Source organism: Barbatula barbatula, assembly GCF_947034865.1.
Source record: "Barbatula barbatula genome assembly, chromosome: 1".
Taxonomy (NCBI): domain Eukaryota; kingdom Metazoa; phylum Chordata; class Actinopteri; order Cypriniformes; family Nemacheilidae; genus Barbatula; species Barbatula barbatula.
The window spans coordinates 18,230,048-18,244,290 of NC_136766.1; the positions used below are offsets into that span (position 1 = coordinate 18,230,048).

The window sequence follows — 14,243 nt, forward strand, 5'->3', positions numbered from 1 at the left end:
TTATCCTACAACATTTTTGAGTGTCGTTGTTAATACTTTAATCTTATAAATTTGAATATGCTTGATATTATAAGGTTTGGTGAACAGAGAAGGTTTTCCGAACCTTGTTGAGGGGGAACATACCACTCGAAACGTTTTGGCAAACCCTGCTTTAAAACATAACGTCTAAGCATTTCCTTCGTTAGGCAATAAACACCATTAAGAACAACAATCATCCCGTATCGTCTATTCACGTGTCCTGCGCCAAGAGCAAACGTGAAGGTATGTGCGTGTGTCCACCCCTCCGTTTGTTTCAATGGTACAGTCCGGCTGTAATGCGGAACTCGCACGCTGGGCTCGTTCACAGACAGAGAGGGCAGGACGAGCATCTCTTATCTACAGACGCGATCGTCGCTGCATCACTGTCAGATCCGTTACCAAACGCAATGGATGTGCAGTTGTCATTTCTTGCCGCCGTCAGATAACGTGCTGTGGTCGTTGTTAGATATGAATGTATGTTGAGAAGGTGTTTCGCTGGGCCATACGTACGGCAAAAGCTGACTAGCAAGCGGCGTAAGCTAGCACCTGGAGGTCAGTATCTTTATTGCTCTAATGTTTGGTGTCTTGTGATTGATACGATGCAGATTCTGTGGCCTTCTGATTTATAAGCGATGCTATGAGCAGATGGACGAACGTCTTTAACGTTAACGGTATGAAAATGTACGCAGCTGGTCGTGTAAGCAGATTTGACAGCTAGCCGAGAACCGCTATGTGATCCTGTTAGCTGCTCTTGCGACAGTAACAATTGTGTTTATTGATGTTTGACGGTTATTATCGTTCGTGTAAGTCTCTACCCATCATAGGAGATAACATCGTAACGTCGTGCACGTACAAACTGCGAATTGGCAATCGTGCCCGCGAGGGTGTAGATGATGGAGCTCTCGCCATTGATTCTTCTTAATCGACATTTATCGAAGCTTAATGGTGCAAACACAAGTACACAACACACAAAGTTTCATCTGGAAGACATACAGACGATGTCATCCGCGCCCTCGACATTTGATACTTTTATGGCAGATGTCAAATCGATGGCCGTCTTTTGTTCTCCAGAGGTATAGGGACAGGTTTCCTGTCAATGTTGACACATTATGCTCTTTATTCAATTATTCATGCATTGTGCATCGCATCATAGATATATTTAGTTGCACCTACTTCGGGTGTAGAAGGGAATGTTCTTATGGTTGGTTTTGGACGTGTTAACGGGATAGTCCCCTCCAAAATAAAGTCTTACTCGTTTATTCAATCCCAACTCTCTTGTGCGGAAATACCACAGAAGAGAAATGTCTCTGTTGTTTAGTACCAACGTTCTTCAAATCTTCTTTTTTTTGAGGGAAGTCAAGGTTTGAAATGACATTAGGGAGAGTAATTGATGAAAGAATCTTCATTTTGGGGTGAACTATCACTTTAAATGTCCAAAAAAATGGTCACTAGGACTCTACTGAAGGCTTTATTATATTCATTATACAATAATGAGGTATTGTCATTCACAATTTAAAAGGTCAGCCTGGGAGCTAAGTAGTACAAGTGTCTTTAAAAATGGGAATATATGATGTGTCTCCTCGTCCTTTACTATATATCCGTGACTCTTGAGCTCCATCATCTTTACATAACTGACATATGAAATGTATTAATGCGAAGGAGTATAGCTCATGTCCTTCTCTGAGATTTTGTGTTGCATCATGAAAGACTTTAATAAAGCCCTTGCTGCTGCGGAGTGACGCAAATATTGTTCTGTTTTTCTCATAAGAACAGTTTACCTTAAGCTTTAGAGTTTTATCTGTCTTCCTGTTTGTAATTTGCTCTCTGATATTGGCTGATATCTATGCATTTGGATATTATCTTAACCTAGGCTCCGTATAACTGAGCTCATCGGGCTTTCTGACCGGAGAGAGGCAACTGCAGTGTTATAGTTTGCTGATACATTGTACATTTTTATTTCCGTGTTTGGTTTGCTTCTATCATATCAAAAGCAGTATTTAATTGTACCTGCCAGCTCATCCTCCATCTCACTAGTCGTATGAATGACGCTTGACTCCATATGTGCATAAGACAGTGTGGAGTGGGCAGACTGAAGCGTCGGTTCTTTGATCTGATTTGGCCACTGGGGAATTCAGGTTGTGAGAATGACTGGGTCATTATTTGATTTAATTGGGCATCTGTTGCTTTCTTTGCTCTCCACATTTAATACTTATTGATACTCATGCATACACCTATCTCTTTATGATGGGTCCATGGTAGGGAATTAATATATAGTTTAAGAGCGTTCATAGAGCATGTAGCTGGTAGAGCATGGTTCTTGCACATTAAGATCATTTGTATCATTACCAGGGAACACGCATACTTAAATGTTAACACGTAAACACCAAAATGTATATTATGATAAATAGACTGTACATTTACTTTTTTGCCAAATGTTCATATTATATGTATAATGGTATATTATGTTTGGCTGTGGCTCTGTTAAACATATTTATAAAGAGAAAAGACAGAAGTCTTCTAATGTTTGAGCAGGTTTGTCAACATAACATTATAAGTAGGTTTCGCTAAGATCTTCACTAAGTCCCTTGCGGTTAGGAATAAATGGCTTTTCTGTGACAAGGCTAAGAGGGAATCTTGTTGGTATGGCTTTAGTAATATGTAATAGGACAAAATGCAGTGCGCCTTATCATTTGTTTTTCTTTATTGATTGCCTGGTCTGATAGCACTGGCAGAAGGGCTTATTTTCTTGAGCACAGCAGTAGCTTGAGGGGTGTGCTGTGAGCATGTGTGCTGCCAACGAGTGGGATGGCTTTGGGAATCATGCTCTCTTACCACATGAATAACAGTGTTTATAATGTGTCACCTCTGGCTTTCACAGTTTACACTGTATTTCACCACAACTGGACTTATCAAATCATGACTACACTTTTGTGTAACGTAGCTCCTTTTCAAAATAGATGCCTTGGAGAGCTATAATTGTCAGCTGGGTTGCTTCTGTGTAAGATTTCATCTACGCGCTGCCCAGATGTACCATGCAGCAGTTGGTACAACCAGTGGATGCAGTGAGGCGTGATGACTAACATATACAACGAAGTGAAAGCCTAAAGCCTAAGACAATATTTGTTAAACAATATATTTATTCAGGTAATATAATAAGTGAGTTTGTCTTTGTTTCATTGCTGTTAGGATTTTGTTAAAGAATATTATAAACCACAAACTAATGAATATTTCAAACATTACTTTCGCTCAAAGAAAGGGAAATCGGAACACCGTGTCTACGCCGGACGTGGCATGGCGAACACAGCTTGTTCTAATGGGATTGTTGCGTCACGCAACACACGATTCCAGTTTACAAAATTTAAAAATGATAATGGGTTCTAATGCATTATTTTGTCACCTTGCGCAGTGTCACATTAAAAATTCCTTTACTGACCAAGTAGGATCTTACTTTTCTATTTACTACTATTTAAACCAGCTGTATGTTTCCTGTGATACAGTATTTATCCTGCAGTTCATATGAGAATCATTAAGAGCAGCTGTTGTGTCTTATTCTTTTCAGGTGAAATAACTTGATGCTAAATTTGTTAGAAAAGAGCATCTTCCAGGGCTCTATAGACTAACATTTCAGAGAGGTGGCACTCATGCCGCAAAGTCATACAGTTGGTGGCATCAGCCCTTAATTTGGCAGCGCCCGGAGTCGCGGGGCCGAGGCAAGGAAAAAGAAACACTAAAACTACATCCTAACATGTTTAATACATTAATAAATCGATTACAAATGAATAAAAAAATTGTTTATGATATAACGATTATTAGTACTGTATGTAGTGAAAGTATGTATTTTATTACTTGTACATAAACTATCTTTCAACACAAACTTAAGTGCATTTAAAGCACATCTTTAACAACTAAATTATTGTATGCTATTTTTTTCACTATTTTAACAATTCATATAAGGAAAACACAATTCCTTTAATATCATTGAGTGTTGTTGGCCGGTCCTTTGTTGTTTGATGAACCTTATAAACAGAGATCTTTATTATGCTGCCTCCCAAGTATAAGAGCAAGTATACGGATATATGGATCTAATATAATGTGACACATGCGTTTTGTTTCCCAAATGTTAACGTTCATGAAACGGACTACTTTTAAAAGGATCCTTGCTTATGTTTATGTGTCCATTTCAGAGTAAGAAGATGTGAAAGAGAACTCCGTTTAGTAGTTTGCTGTCTGACTCTGGGTGCACATGTTTTGTGTCTTCTGCATTGGCTAAACACTGCACACAATGCATGCAACGCAATTTGTTATCGTTGCTGTTTTGTAACTTAGCTGCGGAAATTCTTGTATTCTGCAGGCAAAACATATATATTTTAGCTCTGCTCTGCTCTGTTGGTCCTTCCACTTCATCATCAATAGCATAAAATGCATCTCTTACCCGCCCATTACGTCTTTGGGAGGCGGGGGCATTGATAGATAAGCAAATGGCTGATGGAGGAGGAGACAAAATGGAGTGACTGGATGGATTGCTTGTGCAATATAACATTTTTGTGCATTAAATTTATATCGCGCAAATTATAGATTGATCAGCTTGTCAGTCGCACCATTAAGAAAACCTGGTCACACTGGCAGGAAAAATAGTCCGAAAATGCGACCATTTGGTCGCAGTCTAGAGCCCTGTCTTCATAGATCAAAGTAAAATGTCATGTTCCTCTAGAAATCACACAAAAAGGCCAAACTATCTTGGTTGGTTGTACCTTTACTTAAACTGGTGCACGTGAGCGATATTGCCAAGATAGAAACTATTTGTCTTCTAGGTGGAGGAGAAGTCACATGTTTGCTTTTTAGGTTTTGAGCACATATTTGCAAACAGTGGATTTAATATCTGCTTCTGTTAAAGTGATGGAGCTGAAAAGAGGTGAAACATTGTCCCGGCTTTTACTTCCAAAGACATTTTTCATCTTTAAAGCAGACATGCAGAAAAAGCATTTCATCGACTATATTGCTTTTTCCCAGAAAGTGTGTGGGTGATTTTACTGTTGTGTTAATAACTTTGCCTGACATTTTAGCTGCCTAGAATTACTTACAATAAAATGCTGTCATATAAGTGACAGTAATCTTATATGTAGGAATACAAATGAAGCAGAAAAGTTAAACCACAGGTGGCAGTAAAAATGCTAATTCAGTTACTCGCCAAGAATCAAGTCAATCTTTGATAAAAAGCATGAAGACAGGATGAAACAATGAATCAAGCAGTTGAAAGTGTTTACTGCAGTGCAAAAATTTCCAAATAATAGTATGAAATGTTTTTGGCACAGTGTTTTATATTTTGTCTTTTACCAGCAAAACATGTTAAGTGATGCTTTTTAGACATGATATGTCACATTGCTCAGATCAGACCTTTTTTGAAGAATATCCTATTTTGGTCAAGCTTCCTCAAAGCTTCTTAAAACATGCTATATCTGAGAGAAAAAGCAGCATTCAGCCTCCGTAGTGAGAGAACACTTTTAAGGGACCAATTCACTGTTAGTGATGAGGGTCAGGGAGAAAAGAAAACACATTTGTTTTGGCTGTACAGTTATGATTGAGTCTAATGGATGGTAGATCTTCACTTGCTTCTGTCTGTCTGCACTAACACTACTAATTGAATCGATGCTGATGATTCAAGTCCATTTTGTGCTTCAGCCTCCTGAAACGCACAAAAATATATAAACTTCTTTCAAGCTGTTGTTTTCTTTTATTACTAGCCAAGACATTAGTTTATTCATTTGGAAAGAAGCAATTGGCCTTACTCTTGTTTTTGCACTTTTATAGGCCAAAGGCTGTTCATAATTTTTATGGCTGTATCATAATTGGGACAGTGTATTGTGTGTTTAAAATAGCCGTCAAAGCTGTGCTCATGAAAAGAGGCTGTATTGGTTTCCACGACGACAGTGTTGAATCTCATCACCGGGGGCTGATTGTAGAGTCACGAGGCTGGTGCGCTATGATTGACAGGCTTGCAGATCTTGTCACGTTTCCCATAGACACATACACATTGCCTGGAGGTGATGAGATCTGGGTTGTGTCCTTCGAAGGCTAATATTAACCCAGTTAGGAAAATATTAGGCACAGCACACCATAATGTCACTTGCACAGTTTTTTGTATAAAAAATGGTTGGTTCAGGCAAAGTTATATTAAAGAGCTATTTTTTTCATACAAGACAAGAATATTTTTAATTTCTTTTGCTAAAGTCACATATAAATAATTTGATCATTAGTCTTTTCTTCATTCATAGCAATAGAACCAAGGACTGGTTATTCTTAGCTCTAGTCTTTGGTATATTGCGAAAATAAGACGCACAGAACTTTATTTTCAATAATATAATTGATTGTTTAGACTACTTTAATAACTGAATAGCATGCAAATGTAACTTGCATACATTATTTAAGCAAATAAAGAGAAAAAAAGTTTGAAATTAACTTTTTCCTTTGTAGCATCATATCTATGTGTAGCACTGGTGTCCCAACTTCAAGAGAATGTGCACCTACCCGAAAATGAATACCATCTGTCCGAATAGTTAAATACAAAATAGTAACAATTTTACCATTAAAACATGCATGTGATGTCTGCTGTGTTAACATAGTCACTCACAATGGCTTCATGATTTCCTGAAATCGTAATTTTAATTCACATATCTAATTTAAGCCTTTGTTTTATTAGAGGAAATCGATCGCATCACACTGTCAATCCTCATCACAGCATACAGAGAAACAGCTAAACATAGAAACACATCATGTTATGCGTTTATTTTGAGCAGGTATGAGGGGAACGGGCCCGCTTTTTGAACATATTTGCTCGTGAGTGAATGTAATATAACTTCATGTGAACTTGCAATTGCTAAACATGTGTGACAGTCATCTGCTGTTCAGCGGTGCGCGCTCCCATTGCGTCGCGAATGGAATATGTAACGTTACAGCTCATGCGCGAACATCCAGATGAGTCCGTTTAGTGCATGTTTACATAAAACAATGATGATAATAGTGCCGTGGCATAGAAAGACGCATTCTGTGTGAATTGCCGGTCATAGTGCAACAGTGAAAGCGGACCCCGCTGAAACAATATCGCACTGCGCCGCGTTCGGCACATTGTTTAAGCAACATACACCGGTAATGCGGTATATTAAAAATACATATCATAACAAAACTACACACCGGTATTCGGAACGAACCGGTTTACCGACCAAGTTAATTTACTGAAGGTGAATTAGCTAACATGTAAGGCCCAAATTTGGACATCCTGTAACTTATGGAAAGCTCAGCTGTAGATCCTGAAGTGATTCAACACTGGGCCAGATCTATGTGAGCTGTGATTTAAGAAAAGACAGCATGGAGGAAGCAGAAGATGCTTCAAGGCAAGAAGCAGACATTATTGATGTGTTAGTCACAATCTATCAATCTTCTCCCCTCCGTTCCACCACCTCTTCCCCTCTGAGCTGATGTGGATGACAGAAGAGGAGAAAGTGCCACTGCAGCAGAATGAATAAAGTACTAATCATCATGATACTTTGTGGTCTTCTAGCACATTTCTTTCTAGAACATTTGGTCAACAAGGCTAGGTGTTAAAATGAAAGTTATAAACAAATTAATTTCTGCCATTATATAGAACTGAAATGAGGTAGTGAACTTGAGTTGGATGATGCTTTTGTGTGACACAAACTAAAATGAATCAATTTACTCTTGGATCTGACTTGAGTATGTATGCCATAGTCACAAACCAACAACGATCCTTATTAGGACTTAACAGCACCAGTAACTGAACATTTTAAATGTTGATTTCAGATTCTGAGGAAATTTACAAAAACACTGAGCCCCAAATCCACTCTAGAGCCTCATCAATACATAACGTATGAAAAAATGTGCTAGAAATCTTACTTAAAGTAGTGTTCATTTTGTCAGCTTTTTTTTATTTATTTACTTAATACGAAAATATAATTTCGAAATTCATTTGAGTTTTTATCTTATTTAGTCACCCATGTCCTGTTTTTGTTTAGCAAAATTTAGTCGACGATGTGTTTATGCATTTTCGTCTTTTTAGTCAATACAAACATTTTCGTCATGCTGTATAATGGTTAAAATGATAAAAAAAATATTTTGCTCAAAATTAAAATCACATTGATTGTTGTTGTTTGAGAATTTCTTTTTATATTTCATTATAAGTATCTCTTTTACCAATAAACACGAATCAAAAGAATGCCATATCATGTGCATAGTTTATTCAACGTCATCTAGCTTCATCTAAGAAGTATTCCGACAGAGGTTTGATAAGTGCATGCATAGGCCTATTTATAGGTCATCCTACCTCTCTGTTCTCTTGGAAATTACTAGCGTATTCCTGTTGCACGCAACATATTGATAATTCCCCAGAAACAACGCAACTGACCATGAAGGAGAACCCTCGGAACGTAGTCACCAACGGACTCACAGTTTTTCTCGAAGTGGGATGTATTTTTTCAGCAACCACAATCACAAAGAAACAATATAGTGGAGATCAATCGCTAAACTTGTTTATTAATCCTCAACGGCGCTTCCACATTGAGAGCATCTGTGTATGGTTGCCAGATTGCATAAAATATATCACCCACTGGCAGAAAACCTATACTTTTTTAAGCTTTCCTCCCTGTTTTGGGGACATGAAGTTCGTACAGCAGGGGGTCGCACAAACATCTGTAATATGTATCTTTTTTTTTCGACGAAGACTAAACATTTTATTTTATAACATTTGATGGCCTTACTTTTCGTCTCGTCACCATCTCGTTCGCCCAAAAAAGATGATGTCTTCATTTACTCACCTCAAGTTTCAGACCATAGTTGTCTGTTGAACACAAAATATATTTTGAAGAATGTAGGAAGAAAAAACAGATCTGGGGCACTTTTGATTGCTGTCATTTTCCCTACTTTGGTAGACGATGGTGGCGAAGAACTGTATGGTTATACGCATTCTTCCAAATATCTTTCTCTGTGTTCCTCGGAACAAAGACATTTATACAGATTTGGACAACTCAAGGGTGAGTAAATGATGAATTGTCCCTTTAAATCATTTCAACCGACCTCAAGAGATTGCTGTTTAGACTGTCACTTGCACCTGACCTTTGAGTTTAGTTGGTACTGTGGGTTGGCTTTGAATAAATTCATATCAGGGTCAGTTTTTTACAGGTCTTTGCTATCTCTGAAACATCCAAAGCAAAGGAACCAAGGAAAGCATGCAGTTGTTTGTCACATTACAATGTGTGTTAGTCAGATACATAATGACCTGGTTTGAAACTGTAGAGAAAACACAAACAGTACAGTGAGACTCATCCAGTTCTCATTTACATAATTAAACTCTCACAAGAGTGTCTTAACATTTGCTGTCGTTTATTCATTATTATGAATGTGCTTGGATAATTCATTACATTTGCTATTGTCTCTGATTTTAGGGATACGTTAGGGTAGGATAATATTACACGCTTCTTACAGATTTACTGAATCGCAAACACTACTGTAATATGATCTAAATTTATAAGATCCCAAATGAAGCCAACATCTGATGGATGCAAGGTACATTTTGCCTTGTTGAAATCAGACCTCACTTTTTTATTTACATTGAAGCATATGTGTGCATGCTTATGGACACTAGCACACAAGCAACACAAATGGCAGATCCATGTGGCGAGGACACAGCTGGGCTTTAATCGCTTCTGCTCTTCAGAATTGGCGTGATTACATTTGCTGCTGAGCCTTCTGCTGGCTTGCCTTGTATCATGTTCTCTGTTTAAGGATATAGATTATTATTAGAGGTGCATCAACATCTGTAGTTCTTCTGTGTGTGACGCTTTGCATATTTGATTTTTAGTCTTTTTATCTTTAGTCACATTTGTAGGTGTTGAGGTTGTAAATTGTAAAGAACGGCTCACTCAACCGCTCCCCCCTCCCTTACGAAGCACTATGGAGGCTCACACAGAACTTGATGTCGTCACTTTTTCGCATCTTTCTTGTAGGATATAACGTATTTTAGAAACATGCTCTGAGAGCGGTTTGTCCGTTTAGGGCTACCGTAGAAACAACATGGCGAATTCCATGCCAGGGGAACTGTGGTGTATGTAGATACAAATAGCTCAATTGAAGACAATCAAAACATAACGCTTCATTATGTAAGGTCTCTATACAGCTCTGCAGACATAGTTATGAATATGATATTGCATTTCTGTCAATAGAACCTCCATTACACACTGGACCTTTAAAAGTCATACAGATTTGGAATGATATAACAAGACGATTTTTTAGTTGAACTATACCTTTAAGGTCTGTTAAAAAAGTGAACCATCATGTTTTCTTCTCTTATACTGCAGAGGAGCTGGTATGTGATGTTATACTGCTATAATGTTCGCTGTTGTTTTTGCTCCAGGAGGACACATTCTTGCACACCACAGACCGCAATGACTGGACATTGCCTGCCTCGATCAGCCAACTCGTAGATCTGCTGAGTTTCATTGGACGACTGCCCACTTGAAAGCTGATTTTTGCCACGGATGCCATGACTTAAAGACACGCCTGAAACAGATATGGAGAAAAAGAAACCATGTCCCCGCCTCTTGGACTACCTGGTGGTAGTTGGAGCCAGGTAAGGCAAATGTTTAGTTGGGTGTGTTTGTGTGTGTATAGTGCTTGTATAGGGGCTAAAGAAAATTGTTGACATATGAATTGAACGGGAGGTGAATGAATCGTTCCAGTATGTGATTGTCAGATAATGTGATCCAGTGCAGGTGTGTTCCATGTATAGATTGTCAGATAATGGTTGAAGTGGTTGTATGTTATCAAGTTTGATGCAGTCCTGATAGCAGGTGGGAAGGAGAAGGGTCCTATTATACTGGACATAAATAATCATTTCATATTATTCCATGCAAATGTATTATTATTAGCAAACAAATCAAAATCAAACTTCCCCAAGTGAAATGCGCACTTGACATGAGGCTGAGCAGTGTTTGTGCGTCCTCCTGTCTCTCTCTATGATCTTTGTGTCTTTCATCATCAGGCAGCCCAGCAGTGACAGTGTGGCACAAACACCTCAGCTGCTCAGGCGCTACCCGCTAGAGGACCACAACGAGTTAGCTCTCCCGCCTGATGTTGTCTTCTTCTGCCAGCCTGAGGGCTGCCTGAGCATTCGCCAACGCCGGGTCAGCCTTCGTGATGACACTTCATTCGTTTTCACCCTCACTGACAAAGACTCGGGCATCACACGCTATGGAATCTGTCTCAACTTTTATCGCTCTTTCCAGAAGGGACATCACCGCCCACGGGCCGAGGGAAAAGGTGATTTTTTTTTTTATGGAAAATGAACAGCTTGTGGGGCATAATGATAACATCAGAGCTAACTGAGCCTTTTATTGCAGCTTTACAGAATATTTGTTTCTCTGTGAAATCATTTAATATAAAATATGATAAATATCCTAATTATTTATTTTATTTGCATATTAATGATTTTACTCTTTTGCACAAAAGATCCAAAATATTTTGGCATCCTAAACATTGATTATTGACATTTGCAATAAAATTTGATGTTGACTTAATTGGTCAATATTAAAGATATGAAGGTTGTGTTTTCAGAGGATGTTTTTTTACATTATGTAGAATTATTTAATGTAAAAAAAAGTATTATCTTGATTTAACTTGCTGATTTGCTTATTACAGACATTAAAGACATTTTAAGACTAAATACTTAAATAATTAAGTAGTTTTTCAGTGAAATGCATTCATAAAATTGCTGGCATTTTTATCTGCCTTTATTATTTAAAGACATCTTAAAAGACGTGATATAAAAGCACAAACCTTGAATCCGAATTGAATTACTTTTGGTGGACAATTGGTCTGTAACAATGTTAAGGCAGGGCTTAGCACAGCATCTGTGACTGGGTGTTGACAAGCTACTTTTACAACCCATGTTTAACATAACAAATGACTGTAAAGAAAAGTCTTCATATCAATTAAATTATAATCTCTGCCTGATATTCATCTGTACAGGAGACAAACCCCCTCGTACGGACCCTGCAGTTGAAGCTACAGAAAAATCTGACCCCACCACATTGATTCTCCCCGGGGAATCCACAGGAGATGGGACTTTACCACCGGGCGAGATTGGCAGCAGCGGAAAATCTCCTCGGTCCAAACGTAGTGCCAGAGTGGCACCGCAGAACCGGGACAGCACGTTAACGTCTCTGTGTATTTTGAGCCACTACCCTTTCTTCTCTACGTTCAGGGAATGTCTGTACATCCTCAAGCGCATGGTGGACTGCTGTAGCCAGCGACTCAACCAGAGACCTGGAGCCGGCAAAGCCACACAACGGTGAGAACAGCCGGATTTATTCTTTATTCTATTGTGTAGAGAAACCTAAACTTTCCCAAAAGATCCAGCAACATATGTTTGTGCACATAAGGAACGCCTCATGACCTCAATGTTTTGCAGCATCACACTGCAGATATGTCAGGAATATGAAAATGAGTTAATAATCACAATATTTATGTGTAACTAACCTTTTCAGTTCACATGCAGTTTGCAAAAAATATTAGAGGGTCTATGTTGTTTGATCTTGTCTGGTGGTGTGACAATGATTTAAATGATGAATAACAGGGTGCTGATGTTTTTATAGAAAGAAATCACAAGTTAATAGATATGATGGACGTGTTTAAGAGGAATAAGTTAGATGTGAAGAAGTATGGAATTGTTAAACCCCCTTCACAGAAAATTGCCGTAAAATTGTGTGAACGCAAACGCATCACAGATTGATCCAAAAAGCGGTTCCGGAAAGGGGACCTAGTAACATTAACGAGATCAGTCCCGGACACAACAGGCAAACAATGACGTAAAAGCTGTGTAGTGATGACACACATCTATAATAAATCATAAATAATTTGGCTATGAAAACAAATATAGTTAAGAAAGTAATTTTTTAATTTGTTAGTAAATCTAAAACTAAAAAATATCATATTTAAATCATGGATGAATTCAAGAGTCCTAATCCAAAGTTAAGGTCAGATGCGAGAATAGCGTTGTCTGCTTCTAAAAACAGTTTAAACTTGAAATTACTTTTGTCAAAACTACCAAGCGCTTCAATTAACTTGATCGCTTAGCAACCTTTATTTCATTCTGAAATATTTACAAAATCAAAATGCTAAAGAACTTTTGTCAAACTTTGTTTAAAAATAACAATAAACTTTTTTTTAAACTCACATTTTTGTACATCATATTACTGAAAAGTTATTATACCGTAGCTTTTATATTGCAGTTAGGCTACTTTGTTGCAAAAATTCTTCGCAGCATTCAGTTATATTTTTTCATTAAGACTACACTGTCAATTTTCTCCGAACAAGCCTGAACAATTTCCTCTCATTTGTTTTCATATGATATTTTTTCTATTTATCTTAATCTTGTAGGGCTATAGCTAGGGATGGCTATCGTTAAGATTTTATCTTTACCGATATTGATACAGTACTTATCAATACTGTTATCGATACTGCGATAGTTTAATGCAAAAAGACATGATGTAAAAAGATGTTAAACATTTTAAGTTTCTTTATTACAGCTGAGCTGAAAAGAACAGAAAATGCCACATAACAAAACGTGTGTGTTCCTTAGCATACCACTTACGGCATTTAGCATTTGCAATCTAATTCAACATATTTACTTTACATCACTACGGTTATTTGACTGGTTGTCCGTATTTATTTTTTCCTTTCTGGTTTTAGGTCTACATAAAAAGCAAGTAAATATAGTCTGTAGCAGAATTATTTAAAACAAATAAAGGATTTTTATAAAGCACGTCTGTATGCTATGGAATAATAACCAAAAAAAGAGAGATTATTTAGGCCCATTTGGCACTAAATAAAGGAAGGCAGTAACAAAAAACGATATACAATATACATTGCACGTCTTCCACAGATTGCACAGATTCCAGAAAATCACGGTCAATTTGAAATTCCTGGACACATTTTCCATGTATTTTCCGTCGCTTGAGTTTTGGGAAGCTGATGATTTTCCTCTAAAGGGCTCTTTAAATGTCTCGCCATGTGGTGCTTCACATAGGAGAGAGTAAGTGGTTTTAACAGTATATCATTCACATAGCTTGGTGGCAATGGTAACCAAACCCGTGAGTGTCTATTGGTAAACGATCCCGTGATAGCAGTGCGATAGCACTCTGACGCAGATCAATATGCAT

General features: G+C 37.8%; 1 protein-coding gene across 8 annotated transcripts in view; it reads left to right on the forward strand.

Moving 5' to 3' along the window:
- The first annotated feature begins 341 nt into the window (after positions 1-341).
- madd (MAP-kinase activating death domain) overlaps positions 342-14,243 on the forward strand; it is a 55,637-nt gene continuing 41,735 nt past the window's right edge. For all 8 annotated transcript variants that reach the window (XM_079466276.1, XM_079466272.1, XM_079466274.1 and 5 more), the window contains exons 1-4: positions 342-570; positions 10,439-10,654; positions 11,066-11,343; positions 12,052-12,373. In XM_079466276.1, coding sequence (XP_079322402.1) covers positions 10,596-10,654; positions 11,066-11,343; positions 12,052-12,373 — 659 coding nt within the window. In that variant the 5' untranslated portion in view covers positions 342-570; positions 10,439-10,595. The remainder of the gene's footprint in view (positions 571-10,438; positions 10,655-11,065; positions 11,344-12,051; positions 12,374-14,243) is intronic.